The sequence below is a fragment of the Lepisosteus oculatus genome, chromosome 7, assembly GCF_040954835.1.
Source record: "Lepisosteus oculatus isolate fLepOcu1 chromosome 7, fLepOcu1.hap2, whole genome shotgun sequence".
Taxonomy (NCBI): Eukaryota; Metazoa; Chordata; class Actinopteri; order Semionotiformes; family Lepisosteidae; genus Lepisosteus; species Lepisosteus oculatus.
In genome coordinates, this window is record NC_090702.1 from 4,776,709 (window position 1) to 4,790,803 (window position 14,095).

The 14,095-nt window shown below is 37.8% G+C and overlaps 1 protein-coding gene across 1 annotated transcript in view; it reads right to left on the reverse strand.

The window, feature by feature from the left end:
* Nucleotides 1-14,095, reverse strand: part of fbln1 (fibulin 1) — a 62,744-nt gene that overhangs the window by 8,451 nt on the left and 40,198 nt on the right. The window contains exon 16 of the mRNA XM_015353299.2: nt 13,417-13,557. Coding sequence (XP_015208785.2) covers nt 13,417-13,557 — 141 coding nt within the window. The remainder of the gene's footprint in view (nt 1-13,416; nt 13,558-14,095) is intronic.

Sequence of the window (14,095 nt, forward strand, 5' to 3'; positions counted from 1 at the left end):
AAGCCATTTGTGACATTTAGCAGGGCATGACATTTTACAGAGTATCTTCCAAATTCACAAAGTTAACATGACTTACGTTATGCACTCAGTAGAGTAAGAGATCAACACCATACAAATTCATGCTTAACACAATAGTTTGAAATTTCACACAAGCTGCTACTGTGATACACAGCAATGATAAAAAAAAGTGTTTTTTATGGAATAAGTACTGCGTACAAAATTATAAAAGTATATGCAGCTCAAAAGAGTTATACAAACAGCTTTTGTACATCTCTCTCTACGCTGGCAGAATTAAGAATCAAGATCCAAAAGTGGAACACATTCACCGGGATGTCAAAGTCTGTTCTTTTAGGGCCGGTGAGTTGGCAGAGTTGCATTTCAACTCAGCTCTTAAAGAGCTAAACTAGCTGGTTACTGGTTTCACCGGACCCATTGAACAACTTCTTCCAGGTGCTGTTGCTGAACACTGCACCCATTGAGAATATGTTGGATGTTCCTTAAAGATCTCTCTTAGACTTCAAGAAGACAGATTTCTTTGCTTTAATATTAGAATGTCAGTAGATCTAGGAACCTTGAAAAACTGGGGGCACACCAGCACCAGGATTGAATTCCCCTAGCATACAGAGATTTGGCCCTCTAATGGCCATTAGCTGGAAATACATAGTTATATGTATACATAGTTCTGTACTGTTTGTCTGGTTGCCACCTTTAAGGACAAAGCTCAGTAGAGAAACTACTGAGAGAAAAATAAGAGAAAGTGGACAGTGTCAGTTCTCAGTGATATATTTCATTCACCGGTTTAAAATTCTGTCTAGATCCTCACCATGAACAAGCCTTTCCTTATTGACCACATACTTTCCAAGACATTAAAAAGAACACTCCTGGATAAATACCCCCCCCCCACACACACACACACACACACACACACACACACACACACACACACATCTACACATTCCTTCTTTAATCCCAGGAAGACAGAAACTCCAGAAGAATGGATCTACATCCAGCTGAAACATGCAAATACTGCAACAACAGGAAAAACTGTTCTTCCTAGGAAACGTGATTGCGTACAATACCTGTTGGACAAAGGGAAAGAAGACTGCACCAAGCACTAAGCACAGTTGATTCAGAAAGTTAAATATAAATGAGATATTCAGGCATCATGCTGTTGAAAGCAACAGATAGTGAGAAAGGACAAAAAATGTAATTGTTTAGACATATTGGAGCAGTTTTATAGATAAAAATGTAGCACAATTTTTTTTATATCAAAAGGTGCTAGTCTCAATTCCACAGAACAAGCTGTAGGGATAAAATGACGGTGTATGTGGAATTATTTTTATTGCTTTGATCAAAATCTCTACTCCCGTCCAGTAACCCTGAAATTCCTATAATCGTTAACTTACAACAGGAAAAAGAATTTGCCAATGACTATAAAAACCATGTTTAAATGAACTGTTAATCCAGTGGAAACCTTAAAAAAAAATTATACACAGCTGGTTCATGCAAGAACCCTCTTTGACCAATATAAAAACGTCTGCAAGAATACATTTTGTTAATAGTGTTTCTGTGCCTTTGTCTTTACACTCCACACTAACCCAGCAAGAACTAGATCTACTGACACTCTAATGTTAAAGCAAAGAAATCTGTCTTCTTGAAGTCTAAGAGAGATCTTTAAGGAATACCAACATATTCTCAATGGGTGCACTATTCAGCAAGTTATTCCAAGCAAGGATGAATCCATCTCTCCATTTTCCAACTACATTATTGTTTAGCTTTATTGTTCTTTAGCCAGCCAGTTTTGATCACAAAAATTCAGCTCTGCTCAGAGATCTACCATCCAAAGCAGAACAAAAACTGCTGTTGCTCTCCTTGTTTCATATCTTACCTCTGACCAGTCTCTTACATCATTGTCCAGCTTTCTGATGAAAGTAGTTCTCTAGCTTTTGCTCACTAATTCTTGTCTCCAAACCTCCAAACATAAAACATACGTTTTTTTAACTGAGGTGGCATCCTTCATTGACCTTGCCCTCCATGGTGCCATAAATATATAATTTGGCAAATTAAAGTATTTTAACATAAGCCTTTCCTACATACAGTAATAGTATGTAACTTTTGCCTTAGCAATCCTATAACACACATACCTTAAGGTGCACCTGATTCACAAATAAATAGCACTATGATGGAAATGTGTTCTGTTTTATTCAAGATACAAGTATGAAAAAGAAATACAAATACTAAGATTGTTTGTGGTGATATACTGTATAGGTAGGTATTACAGTAAATGTCACACTAACTACTAACTACACTAAATATTTGGAAAAGCACGTTCAGAGCAACTGGTGGAGAGAACAATATTTGCATCTTTCTTTGTTGTGATTCCTAGATGAACTAATATCCTTCAGCTCTAACTGGCTTCTCTTTCCAGTTTGTGAAAAAACACTTGTGCTGGCTGAATGCCACACCTCTCCTGAAGATTTCCAAGTTTTGTGAGTTGTAATTTGCTTGTATCTTTTTTTCTGCAATAATTAAGAACACACTGATTGTTCTCCGCCCATTTGTCACAACTATTATAAATTAATGTATGTGCCCTGGAACTGTTACCGTGGTATGCAAATTAGCAGCAATTACAACTTTGTTGAAGAAATAAAACCTCTATTGTGAACGTCTTACTACAGATTTATTTCTATTCTCACTTTATTGGAAATTATGGAATTCCAAATGGAAGGGAATTTAATAAAAAAAAAGCTCTTTGAATGTCCAAACAGGATTTACATAATTACTTTAGTCTCAAATAGCTCTCATCAGGGTGGTTAATGATTTACTTATAGGTTATAATTGCTTATATTCTGGACTTGTCCATCTCTGATCTCTTAGACCTTAAGGTTTCCTTTGAAACTGTTAATAATAATTTTACTTTAATGATTAGAAAATAAAGGTAACGTTGCTAGAAATGCTCTTATTAGTTTAGCCCAAGGCTGAAACAGTGTTACAAAGAGTTTCTGATACTTTCTAGTTATCTTCAGGTGTACCACAAGATTCCATTATGGGTCCTGTTTTGTTTAATATCGATTTTTGTCAGATCTGCTTCAATGCTGACATTGAGTGGTTGTTTCTTGTCTTTGACACATCTTAATCGTAAGACAGTTGCCGTAATTGCTAGGTTTCCTCCATTTACAGTATATAAAACTGAGGGCATTAATGCTGTTGTCTTTGGGCTGAAAATTAGATCAGTCTTAATTGGAAAATCTTGATGTCATCATCGACCCTAGTTTTAGCATTTGAAAGTCATGTGAAGAATATCACTAAGGTTTTGTTTTGCCTGAGCAATATAACTTAATATATCCAAAACTAAAATGCTCAAATTTCAATTTTTAGCGACTTTTCATTTCTGCTTGTAAAGTTTAGGTTTGATTTTGAATTTGTTCCTGACCAATAAAACAGTGGGTGTAGGATGTTGCAGTCATGCAACAAGGCTATAGAATATCCAGCCTTGAGCAACACATCTGAATCTGAATGTGTATTTTTAAATGCTGTGTTAAAACATCTTTGCAAACTCAAATTTCCTGTTGTTTGAGATGAGCCTGTACTTTGCATATGTATCTGAACATTGTGTGAATTTACTGTTGCACCTTATTTCTTCTATTATAAAAAGTGTGTTGTTTCCAGCACAACAGGCACTATAAAATGTCCCTAATGTTTAAAATGTGTAGTGTAAATTTTATTCAAAACATTTTCACAATTCTTACTCAACTTACAGTCTTTATCAGAGTCAAAGTGACATAGTGACCTCCCTCCTTCTACTTGGTCCTCCTTCTTCAATTGTTTATCAAACAATCAGGATTTCAGATATTGCAATACAGAATTTCTTTTAAAAAATGAACACACCTACAGTATTTGATAAGTCCCGAAATTAGAGATGGGACACAGAATCAGGTGATGTCATCACCAATGGTGTCTGCACTGCTTATAAAATTTGGTAAGTGTTTGCAATTTAGAGTCGACACACCAATACAACTTCAAGAGGAGATTAAAAACAATGGCCACACATATAAATATATTTTACTTCTTCCCAGATAAAAGAATGTGGTGTCTGCAGGGATAATTTCACCCACATTCCGCCAAAGCAAAAGTGTGGCAGTAGTTTGTCAGAAGCAAAACCCCTATTTTCCCAAATTCCACAGCACCATAAAATAGTCTGTAAGTAGAAAATAACTTTAAATGTATGTTAGCAGCAAAGACATTGCCACAAAACAAAATGGAATAAATGCCAGGAGGCATTTGTCATCCTCTGTGATTGTGTACAGGCCGGAATATTGAAGGGTTACAAGTAAACAGTACAATTTCGGTTTTATGGTTTCTATATCCCGGGAGGACTTGTATGACAAAATCCAAAATGAACGGTTTTAACACCAAAAACAAATGAAAAGTATGCATTGGCCTTACCACAGTGTTGTATAATAACACACTGGTTGTTGTGTGATACATGCAAAGTGAATACAAACTACGGGTTGATCTCCAATGGAGCATACCATGCTCCAGTCAAGTATGAGAAAGCAGTTGTTTAGTTGGCTTTCAAAGATGGTGGGAAACAAACAACACGGCTCTTTTATGTGTTTGTCAGCTGTGATACTATGGTTTTGCACCGTTTGTTTCCAACTGTGCACAACATACACATCAACACAAACCAGCCTTGTTTGTGTAGACGTGTAAGCTCAAGGTCAAACAATTCTTCCCAAAGCCATCGGTACTGAACCAAGAGGATATGAGCTTTATTTAGATTGAATCCTAGAGACTAGCCCTTCATAAACAGAAACTGGGAACTCTTGTGATGTCTTTTTACTGTCAGCTAAAATAAAAAATGTCAAATTTAGAGAGCTGCAAAGAAAATAAGTCCCAAATTACTTTATCATTTGCTTAACTTTCTTCATATTTGTATCCAAGGGAGTAGAATCTGTTTAGGCTTGACTGAAAGCGTATTTGAAGGAGAATGTTTACCACATAAGTTTAATAAATGATTTTGAGGAAGACAGATATGTTATTCAAATTTCCTTATGTACAACAGTATTCAACAGTCATATAAGGGAACTTTATATGGAATTACATAAGAAATCAATATTATTTTATGCATCATAAGATGTCTTCTTAAATTTCACATAGAAATAACCCAAAGAATTATGGATTATATTATTATATTATTGCAATATTAGGAATAAGAGGTAAAAAAGCAATCACTCACTCTGCATTTTCTTATGCTCTGCATATAGGAGAGTTGAGAACTGCATTAATCTTTGGGCATCTGAAGCTGTGTGTCATACTGTATATAACTTGCTTAGACAAATTTGCAAATTTGATAATGTGCTGTGATATGCAGTAGAATTTTTCATTTTTGTGATAAAAGCCATGCAATGAAATTAGTCTGGTCTCCTATTTGTCCCCCAAGCATTTAATTATTCATGGGAATTTTAAAACAATCATGACAAATTTTTAGTACTCAGTTTGTCATTTAATTTCTTCAGATTAAATTAAATAAAAACCAAAACTTTAATTTCTTCAGATTAGACCTACTTGTCATACAAATATTTAAGATAATATATTTCCACTACCGTAAGAATCACACCACTGTTGGGTTTATCATTGCTACCAAGAAGCTCAAGCCAGAAATATGCTAGTTTGAAGAACAGGTCCTATAGTCTAGACATCACTGGTTGGAGACTGCAAAAAAAAGTACTTCCTTAGCTGTAGAACAGCAGTCTGGTCAAGGATAGCTACAGTCCTGCTGATTCTGTAGGTAGCCTAAAATGGTCAAAGATCTGGAATAATGTAAACTGCTTCAAATTAAGCCACTGACTGACTCAAATGTCATTCTGAGGTTGTCTGGAATGCAAATCAGAAGACACTGCAACTCTGAAGGACTAGAGTCACAGACCCCTTCCTGCAGGAAGAATGCGTGTGTGAGAGAAACACTGTCTGAATCTCAACCGAATGTCTTTAAGCAAAAAGAGCAAACCTAGTGAAAAAGATTTGTAATATTAAAGGAACAAATTCATGGCCAGGCAGTCAGATTCCATTTCCCAGAACTCAGATACTTGTGCACAGAGCCATAGATATTAACCTCTAGTCTAGCTATTCATGATTCTGGGATCATGTGCAATATTACAGTTGAATGTAAAACCTTAATTTAACAATCCTGCAAGTTTTTGGACTTATGAAAATATTGCAAACCTCACATTGTCTTTTCTTAATTATGGCCCATTCACATTTATAGAACTGCTTCATGTTGATGATATTTGAGGGTTGTCTTGCATGGATAGCTCACCAAAACAGGTCCTGCCATAACATTTGAAATCAGTTTTTAATGAAAGTTTGGAAGGATTGTTAACAGCCAAGTTCAATCAGACACAGCTGTCAGGAATTAACAATCACTGCTGACATAATTCCCTCTCCTAAAACACTATAAACACTGTACGTGATCCCCTTCTCTCCCTCATATCATCTTTTTGCCTCCCACTACTCCATCTCCACCTCTGCAGCTGCCCCTTGGTCACTCCTCTGTCCACAGGGGAGTCCCAGCCTCCTTGTCCCCTGGACGGGAGGTTAGCCGTCAGCCACAGAGGTTTAAGCCAAATTTGGACTGAAATACTCCATATTCCTTTCAGTTCCACTTAATTCTTGGGTGTTCATATTCCTTGTGAAGTGAGGTTTAGGTCAGGACTTTGATGTGGCCCACGCAAAATGCAAAAATTCTTCTTCCACCATTGTGCTCTAGATCTGCTTGTATCTCTGGGATCATTGTCTTTCTGTATGACCCACTTTCGTCCCCATTCCTAACAAATAGATGGCTTGACATTCTCCTCCACAACTTTCTGGTGCAACACAGAATTCATGGTTTTGTCAGTGATGGGAAGCTGTCCAAGTCCTGAGGCAGCAAAGCAGCCCCGAGCCATGATACTCTCACCACCATGATGGACGGGATGAGGTTCTTCTGTATTTTTGTTTCTCCTGTCCTGAGAACACCTTTCCTGCAGTCTTGTGGATCGCCCAGACATTCTTCAGCTAAACCTGAGACAGGCAGCAATGGTTTTTTAGGGAGCAATGACTGTGGTCCTGTCTATCCTCCCATGAAAACCATTCCTATTCAGTCTTTCTAATGATTGAAGCACAAACCCTGACAATGCTGCTGTGACACGGACCAGGGCATGTTACCATCTAAAAAGCGGTATTTGTTACCGTGGGGTTCTCTGTGACTTCCTGGATGATTTCCCGGGTTGCTGGGTTGCTCTTGGGAAGATCTTGGCAGCACAATTGGTCCTGGGTAGAGTCAATGTGGTCTTGAGTATTTTGCATTTGTAGATTGACAGTGAAGCCCAGAATGTTTTGAAATGGTTTTGTAATCCTCTCTAGGCTGATGAGTATCATCTACTCTTTTTCTGAGGTCCTGTGAAATCTCTTTGATCCTGGCCTGACGTGTTTCCACTAACCTGCATGTTGAAGACCACACTCTGACCATTATGTCGAACGGGCCTGCCCAAGTTCAGTCCTTGTTGCTGAAAACAGAGGCAATCCTGAATCTTCTGCAGTATAACTTACAAAATAAGTATAGTGGGACTCCTTGGAGGCCAGTTTATTCCCACAAATTGCAATATTATTCCAAAATATAGGCTTTTGAAGTTCTTCTCCAGCATGTTTAACTTCTACTGCAATAAGGGTGCAGATTGTAGATTAATGCATTTTTTTATATTTACTCTTTCTACTCTTTCAACTAGACTAACAGAAAAAGGTACTAGATACAGTATGCATACTAAGAGCTTTGGTTAAAGGTCTGATGACGCCACAGGAAGGGTTTTGTACAGTATGCTAGATCAAACCACACACTGGCTGTAGGATTAAGTACAGTCTAAATCATCATTTATAATCCTCCTCCTGTCAGTGCAAGATTTGCCGTTGGGCTGGCCCACTGTAAACCTGATTAAGCTTTCCTGAAGGTTATTACTCAACATGTTCTTAATGAACATTTGTCTTGCCTTCATCTCGATAACCAATAGCCATGAGTACAGCTCGATTCACCAATGTGCCATCTAATGGAATATTGCCAATGTCTAAGATAAACCGCAAGAAAGCATAAAAATAATTTCTTGCTCCAGCACTGTTGTGCATAACATTTTGGCTATGTGGTAAAGTGATCCATCATCATTTTTCTGAAACCTCAAATTTTCTTGAGGAACGTGGGAGCATTCCCTTAACTCGATCTCTGTACTCAGCATTTAGTTAATCCATCTATGAAAAATCACCTTTGAGCTGCCAGATAACTGCTATCCCTTGCTGAAACCCCACATCTAGTGTTTTACTCCCAGACATGGGAATGATGGATAAAAAATGAGTTACCTTTACACCACAAGGGTTACAACTAACATTTTCAACAATCACTGTGATTCGTTAATATAGATATAATTCTTTTTCTCATTAACTCTAGCATTTGTATTCTAATTATTCATAAAGGATCACTAGCAATGTGATATGCAATGCCCAGTCTTTGGTTAATGTTTACTCTTAACTGATTTTCACAAGTTCATCTTTATTATTCTTACTTTCAGACACTGTTTCAACCCTTACCTTACTCATCGCCAACATTTTGTCTGTCTTTGTGATTTCTATTATGAAATTGGACTCATAAAGTCTGGTGTTGTTCAGAACTTGATACTGTGCCCGCTACTGTTTGAAATGTACATTTTCCCACTTGGGCAGCTATTACAATTACATGGTCTAAATGATCATTTCCATGCTGATGATACTCCAAGCTACATCCACACTAAACCCGCCGCTAAAGCAGTTTCGGACAGATGCTCTAACGGCATCTCTGACACAATAAACATGGATGACTAAAATTTCCCTTAATTTAAACAGCGACAAGAATAAAGTCATGCCTCTCAGCACCTCCCATCATCTATCTAAACCCAATCCAGTAACTCTATCTATAGACGGCACTACACTTGAATTTCGATTTAAATTGAAGAATGTGGGGGTGGTATTTGATCCAGGTTTGACCTTTGATCTACATGTGTAAAAACATCATTCTTCCACCTCGGAAATATTGCCAGAAAACGTCCTAGGTTGTCTCTAGTGTTAAGCTGACCAGCAGAAAAGCTGGTCAACACATTTGTCTTTTCCAGAATTAATTAAATGAATTATTTCAATGCCCTACTTGCTGGGATATCTAAATTCACACTAAACAAACTTCAGTATGTCCAGATGGCTTGCAAGTGGTCACGTTACTCCTGTCCTGGAGTCCTTGCACTGGCTTCCTATCAGGTTTAAGGCTCTGCATGGCACCTTGGCACCTCAGTACCTATCTGACCTATCTTACCCCCCTTCACAGTCTTTGTTCTTCTGATTCTGGTCTCCTATTTGTCCCCCAAGCTTTCTTCCACTCTATAGATGACAGGGCCTTCTCTTGTGGCGCCCCAAAGCTTTGGTATTCTATCCCCAGGGATATCAGAGAGCCACCTTCTCTAAAGTCCTTCAAATCTAGACTCAAAACCTTCTTTAGGAAGGCTTTTATGTAACTGGTGTCTGTATCTGCTTCCTGCATCTTCCTCTACATTTCTAATTGCATGTGTTTTCTGTGTGCTAATTTTGTGTCACTCTTTTTGTTTGTCTCAACTGTGTTTTTTATTCACTTTTCCTGTAAAGCATTTTGAGAACATGCTTTTAAAGGCGCTACATTAAATAATGTTTATTGCATAAAGTTAGAACAGAAACCCTGCTTATTCTGCCAGTTCTTCCCCTGTTATTGGACAGTCTATGCATTCAGAATTGTTCTGGCAAATGCGAGGCACTGTTTGAGATTTTTCAAAAAACAAACTTGCTCTTCATCTCATGAATTTGCCCTCACACAAAGTGGCTAGTAACTCACTGAACTGTAGTCCTTTTTGGAAGTAATTTAAGTTTGCCTGCTCATATGACCATGACAGGAGCTAATTTTTGTCAATGTGCAATAAATTGGTGACAGCAAAGTATTAGACAGCATAATGCAATAAATCTCTTCAGCAGAACTGAAACTCTGTACTTGCAGTATCTTGCAAAAATATACACATTGTTCCAATTATGTCCAATTGTGTTGAATTACAAATTATGTATACACTTTTTAAAAGGGACATCATTGGAAGGGAGTGAATAATTTTCAAAAGCACTGTGGCAGTAAGTGGTATGCTTTTTGGAAATTTGTAAAATTAAGGTTTACAAATAACAGTTTAAAGCCATGCTGATCTACCACCAGGCCTGCAATTGTGCCCAATTTATCACCGCAAATCTACCAGATTCTTTACCCTGTTCATGCCATGTCTGTGCTGTTCTTAAGAACACTGTGTGTGTGTGAAAGACTGTGCTGTGTGTGGTTATTCCTTAAACTTTCAATTTAAACTTAGATTTACTTGTTCTCTGCACCATTGAAAAAAATAAAGGTTAGTCTAAAAGTTCAAAGTGTCAGATTTTGCCAACACCATGCAAACATTCCAGCAATATATACAGTGGATATCAAGTCCAAAATCTGTGGACTGACCAAAAGAAGGCTGTGTGCACAGGAGATCCCCTAAAAATTTGACTGAGATGGAACTCTTCTGCAAAGAAGAGTGAGATAAAACTGCAAACTCCAGGTGTGCTACGTTAATAGAGACCTATCTTAACAGACTTACTGCTGTAATCAGTGCAAAAGGTGTTTGTACAAAGTATTAGTTAAAGGGTGTGCATACTTATGCAACTAAGGCAATGAAAGTGTTTTATTTTTAATTGTTTTTCCTAAAAATGATCAATTTTTTTTCTACCTAAATACTGTTGGTTACAATATCTTATTAAAGGTGAAAAAAGGTCTGACGTGATTTGTCTTGATTTCAGCCTTTACATCAACAGAAGCTGAAATTTCAGTCAAGACTTTTGATATCCACAGTATCTCCATCAGATGTTGTTTAGGATGCTTTTATCACGATTTCAGACTTTGCATTTGTCTTCTATGATGGCATAACACTTCTCTATAAAGGTGGGCAGTTCAAGGCATCTTGCAATAAAAACTGTAAAGGATGAAACACAGGAATGCTTCAGGAATGTTGGGTCTTCATGGACAATGCGGGAATGAACCAGCAGATGAGTTATTTCACCTGAAACCTTTAAAATAACAGTTGCGTGCCAGCCCTGAGAGAAATAAAATACACTCCAAATAGTGAATGAAAATGTAAACACAGATTCAGAATTAGCACTTAAGAAACACCAAGGCAGACGGGTTAAAATGGAACTTTCACTCGAGCCTGCAATATTTCCAAAGGAGACTATTAGTGTTAAGCTGACTGCAGGAGTATGTCTGCCCGTTCGCCCCAGATTGCACAGGAGCTGTAGCTCGGGACAAGATGTAAAGAAATAATTCCTAATTAGCTGGGAACAAATTGCTTTGCTTAAAGGTTTATGATGACAAATTATCTACTTGATTTTTTTGGCACCCTGTTTTGCACATGGGGCCCTTAACTGAAATTTGGTGGCGAGAGAGTGATACTAAGTAAGCTGGCTATGTCTAAAAAAATGTTGATCTTTTTTACCTCACAGGCACAGAAGAATGATTATGTAGGTCAGTGGTTCCCAACCCTGGTGCTGGAGGAACACTGTGTCTTCTGGTTTCTGCTGTGCTGTTTTATTCAGACCATTTTGGGGTAAATTTGTGCATTTGTTTTCAGCTCTTAAAACATCAAAATGGAATCAGTAATTGGAGTCAACCCTGTGCTTATTTTTGAGTTTTGACTCATTCATCCTCATTCAGGTGTGCTTCTCAAGACGTACTGGACTTCTGCTGAAGGAAGAAACACTTACTGTGGACAACTTTGATAGAGTGTCAATTACTCGCATGTCTGAATGTGATCTGCTGTATATTACGTGGGAACATATATTTTTTCTATAAAGTCATGGCATTTCTGTTTTGCTTTATAGAGTCTTATATTGTTGCAGTTATTTGTGCCTATAATTTGGGGTGACATACTAGGTGGCTAGGATTTATCGACTGTTTCTAAATTGTTCCTTTTCCAGTGACACCCTGCGACTAGAGTTCTGTCTAAGAGGGGAAAGCACCCTATACTGTATGTCTAGGAAAAAGCTCCAGCTTATTGCTGTCTGATTGTGGGTGAATCATTCCAGCTTGAAAAATTTGGTTTTTAAATTATGTGCAAATAGATCCTCTGCAAATACCTTGGAGATGATAAAATTAGCATACTGCTTAATTCCCTTGGTTTTCCAAATTCTTCTATTTGCCTGAAAACTGATTGAAATTTTGCCATATTTGAATCCCCAAAGGTTTCTAAAATCTTTCATTTTCCTATTGGGTTCTCTAATCATAAGAAAATTCCTGAAACTGCATTTTTTCCCAACATTCCCATTTTTGCAATTCCAGTTTTTGCAATTCTCCCCACGTAAGGGACAATACAAGAACCACAAACGGGATCTGACCAGCACCTGTAATTCAGCCCTGCATTATGTAATCACCTATATTACACAGGATAGGAAACTCAATTAAAAACAGAACTGCTGCATGCTACATGCTACGATTGTAAATAGTATTGTAATTAAGGTGGTAGTATGGTTCTGTGAGCACCAGGTTTTTCAAAAATATTTTAGATGGTGACAATCTAGGGCCAAAACACACAAAAACACCCACATAGGCACACTCACAATAAAGTCTCTTGTTTTTGCTGTGCAGACACTGTCTACAATAGCTCCAGGTCTTTTCTAACTATAAAACTATGCAACCCTGTCAAGTTTCCTGGATCTCTTTGTTTGTTAACCTAAGACGTTTATCAACATGTAAAAGGTGTTAAATGAGCTTAAAAATAAAGACTGTTTGGCTGACAGCTTCAACACCTGAATGCCCTGTTCAAAAGTCCACCAGAGACAGAAATAATTTAAACATTTCAGATTTCAGGATTAAACTAGTACTCACAATTAGAATTAGGAGAAAGAAGGAGTTTGTCACAGATTTCTCACTTCTGAAAAGCTGATTTAACATTATATTATGACTTGGTATGGAAACAAAGCTTAACGTTCGCTTGTGTTTCCCAGAAGCCCTTAATTGGTCTTCTAAGAACAAAACTGTACAATTTATGCCTTTTTGAATGACAATTATCATTTTATTCGATTCCAGTTCCTTTACAAAAAAAAACCCAACATATGCAATTGGTTTGTGAACAAGAGTAATTTCATAATGCAAAAATTAGGTCAGAAAACCGCTTCTTTGTCATGAGGCAAATTTAATTTCACTAAACGAGGCACACAGTGGGGTCCTGTGAAAATTCATGATACACTTCTTTGTAGCTTGGCGGGAGTCTTCTGACTAAAATCACAAAACCTCAAAACCAGAGAACCAAGATACAAATGAATGCCACTCACCCACTGTCATGCCATTTTCATACCGCTTGATGATATCGAAAGAGTTGTGTAGATTCCCCTCAATAATGTCGAACACAATGTCTGGAGTGCTTGTCTGGACTGATGGATAGGCTGGCGACACTGCTCTTAGAAAAACAATTTCTGTTGGAAGAAATTAAAAATATATCAATTTAAAATAACTTTGAAGCATTGTAAGCATGGCTGGATTTCTTGGGTGGGCTTGCTGGAGCAAGTTGATAAAATTGAAAAAGACGAGTAGTTTTGGCTTGTTTGCCAAGTGTCTGTTTATTTCTGCTTCCACAGTTTAGAACATATGAGAACATATTGGTCTAGCAAGCTGCATTGATGTTTTCAGAGATGCATCTAGCACCTGTATGGCACTGTGTGGCAACAGTGGCATGAAGGCTGGCACTACTGCCTCACAGCTACTGCGTCCCGGGTTCGAATACAGCTTGGAGCACCTTCTGGGTGGAGTTTGTATGGTCTGTCCATGGCTGGGTGGGTTTTCTCTTGTTGCCCCAGTTTTCTCCCATAGTCCAAAGACATGCTGTCTGGGTTTGTTGGTATCTCTGAATTTCCCTGTAAGGGAACTTGGAGCACCTTAAGGGTGGAGTTTGCATGGTCTATCCATGGCTAGGTGGGTTTTCTCTGGTTGTCCCAGTTTCCTCCCATAGTCCAA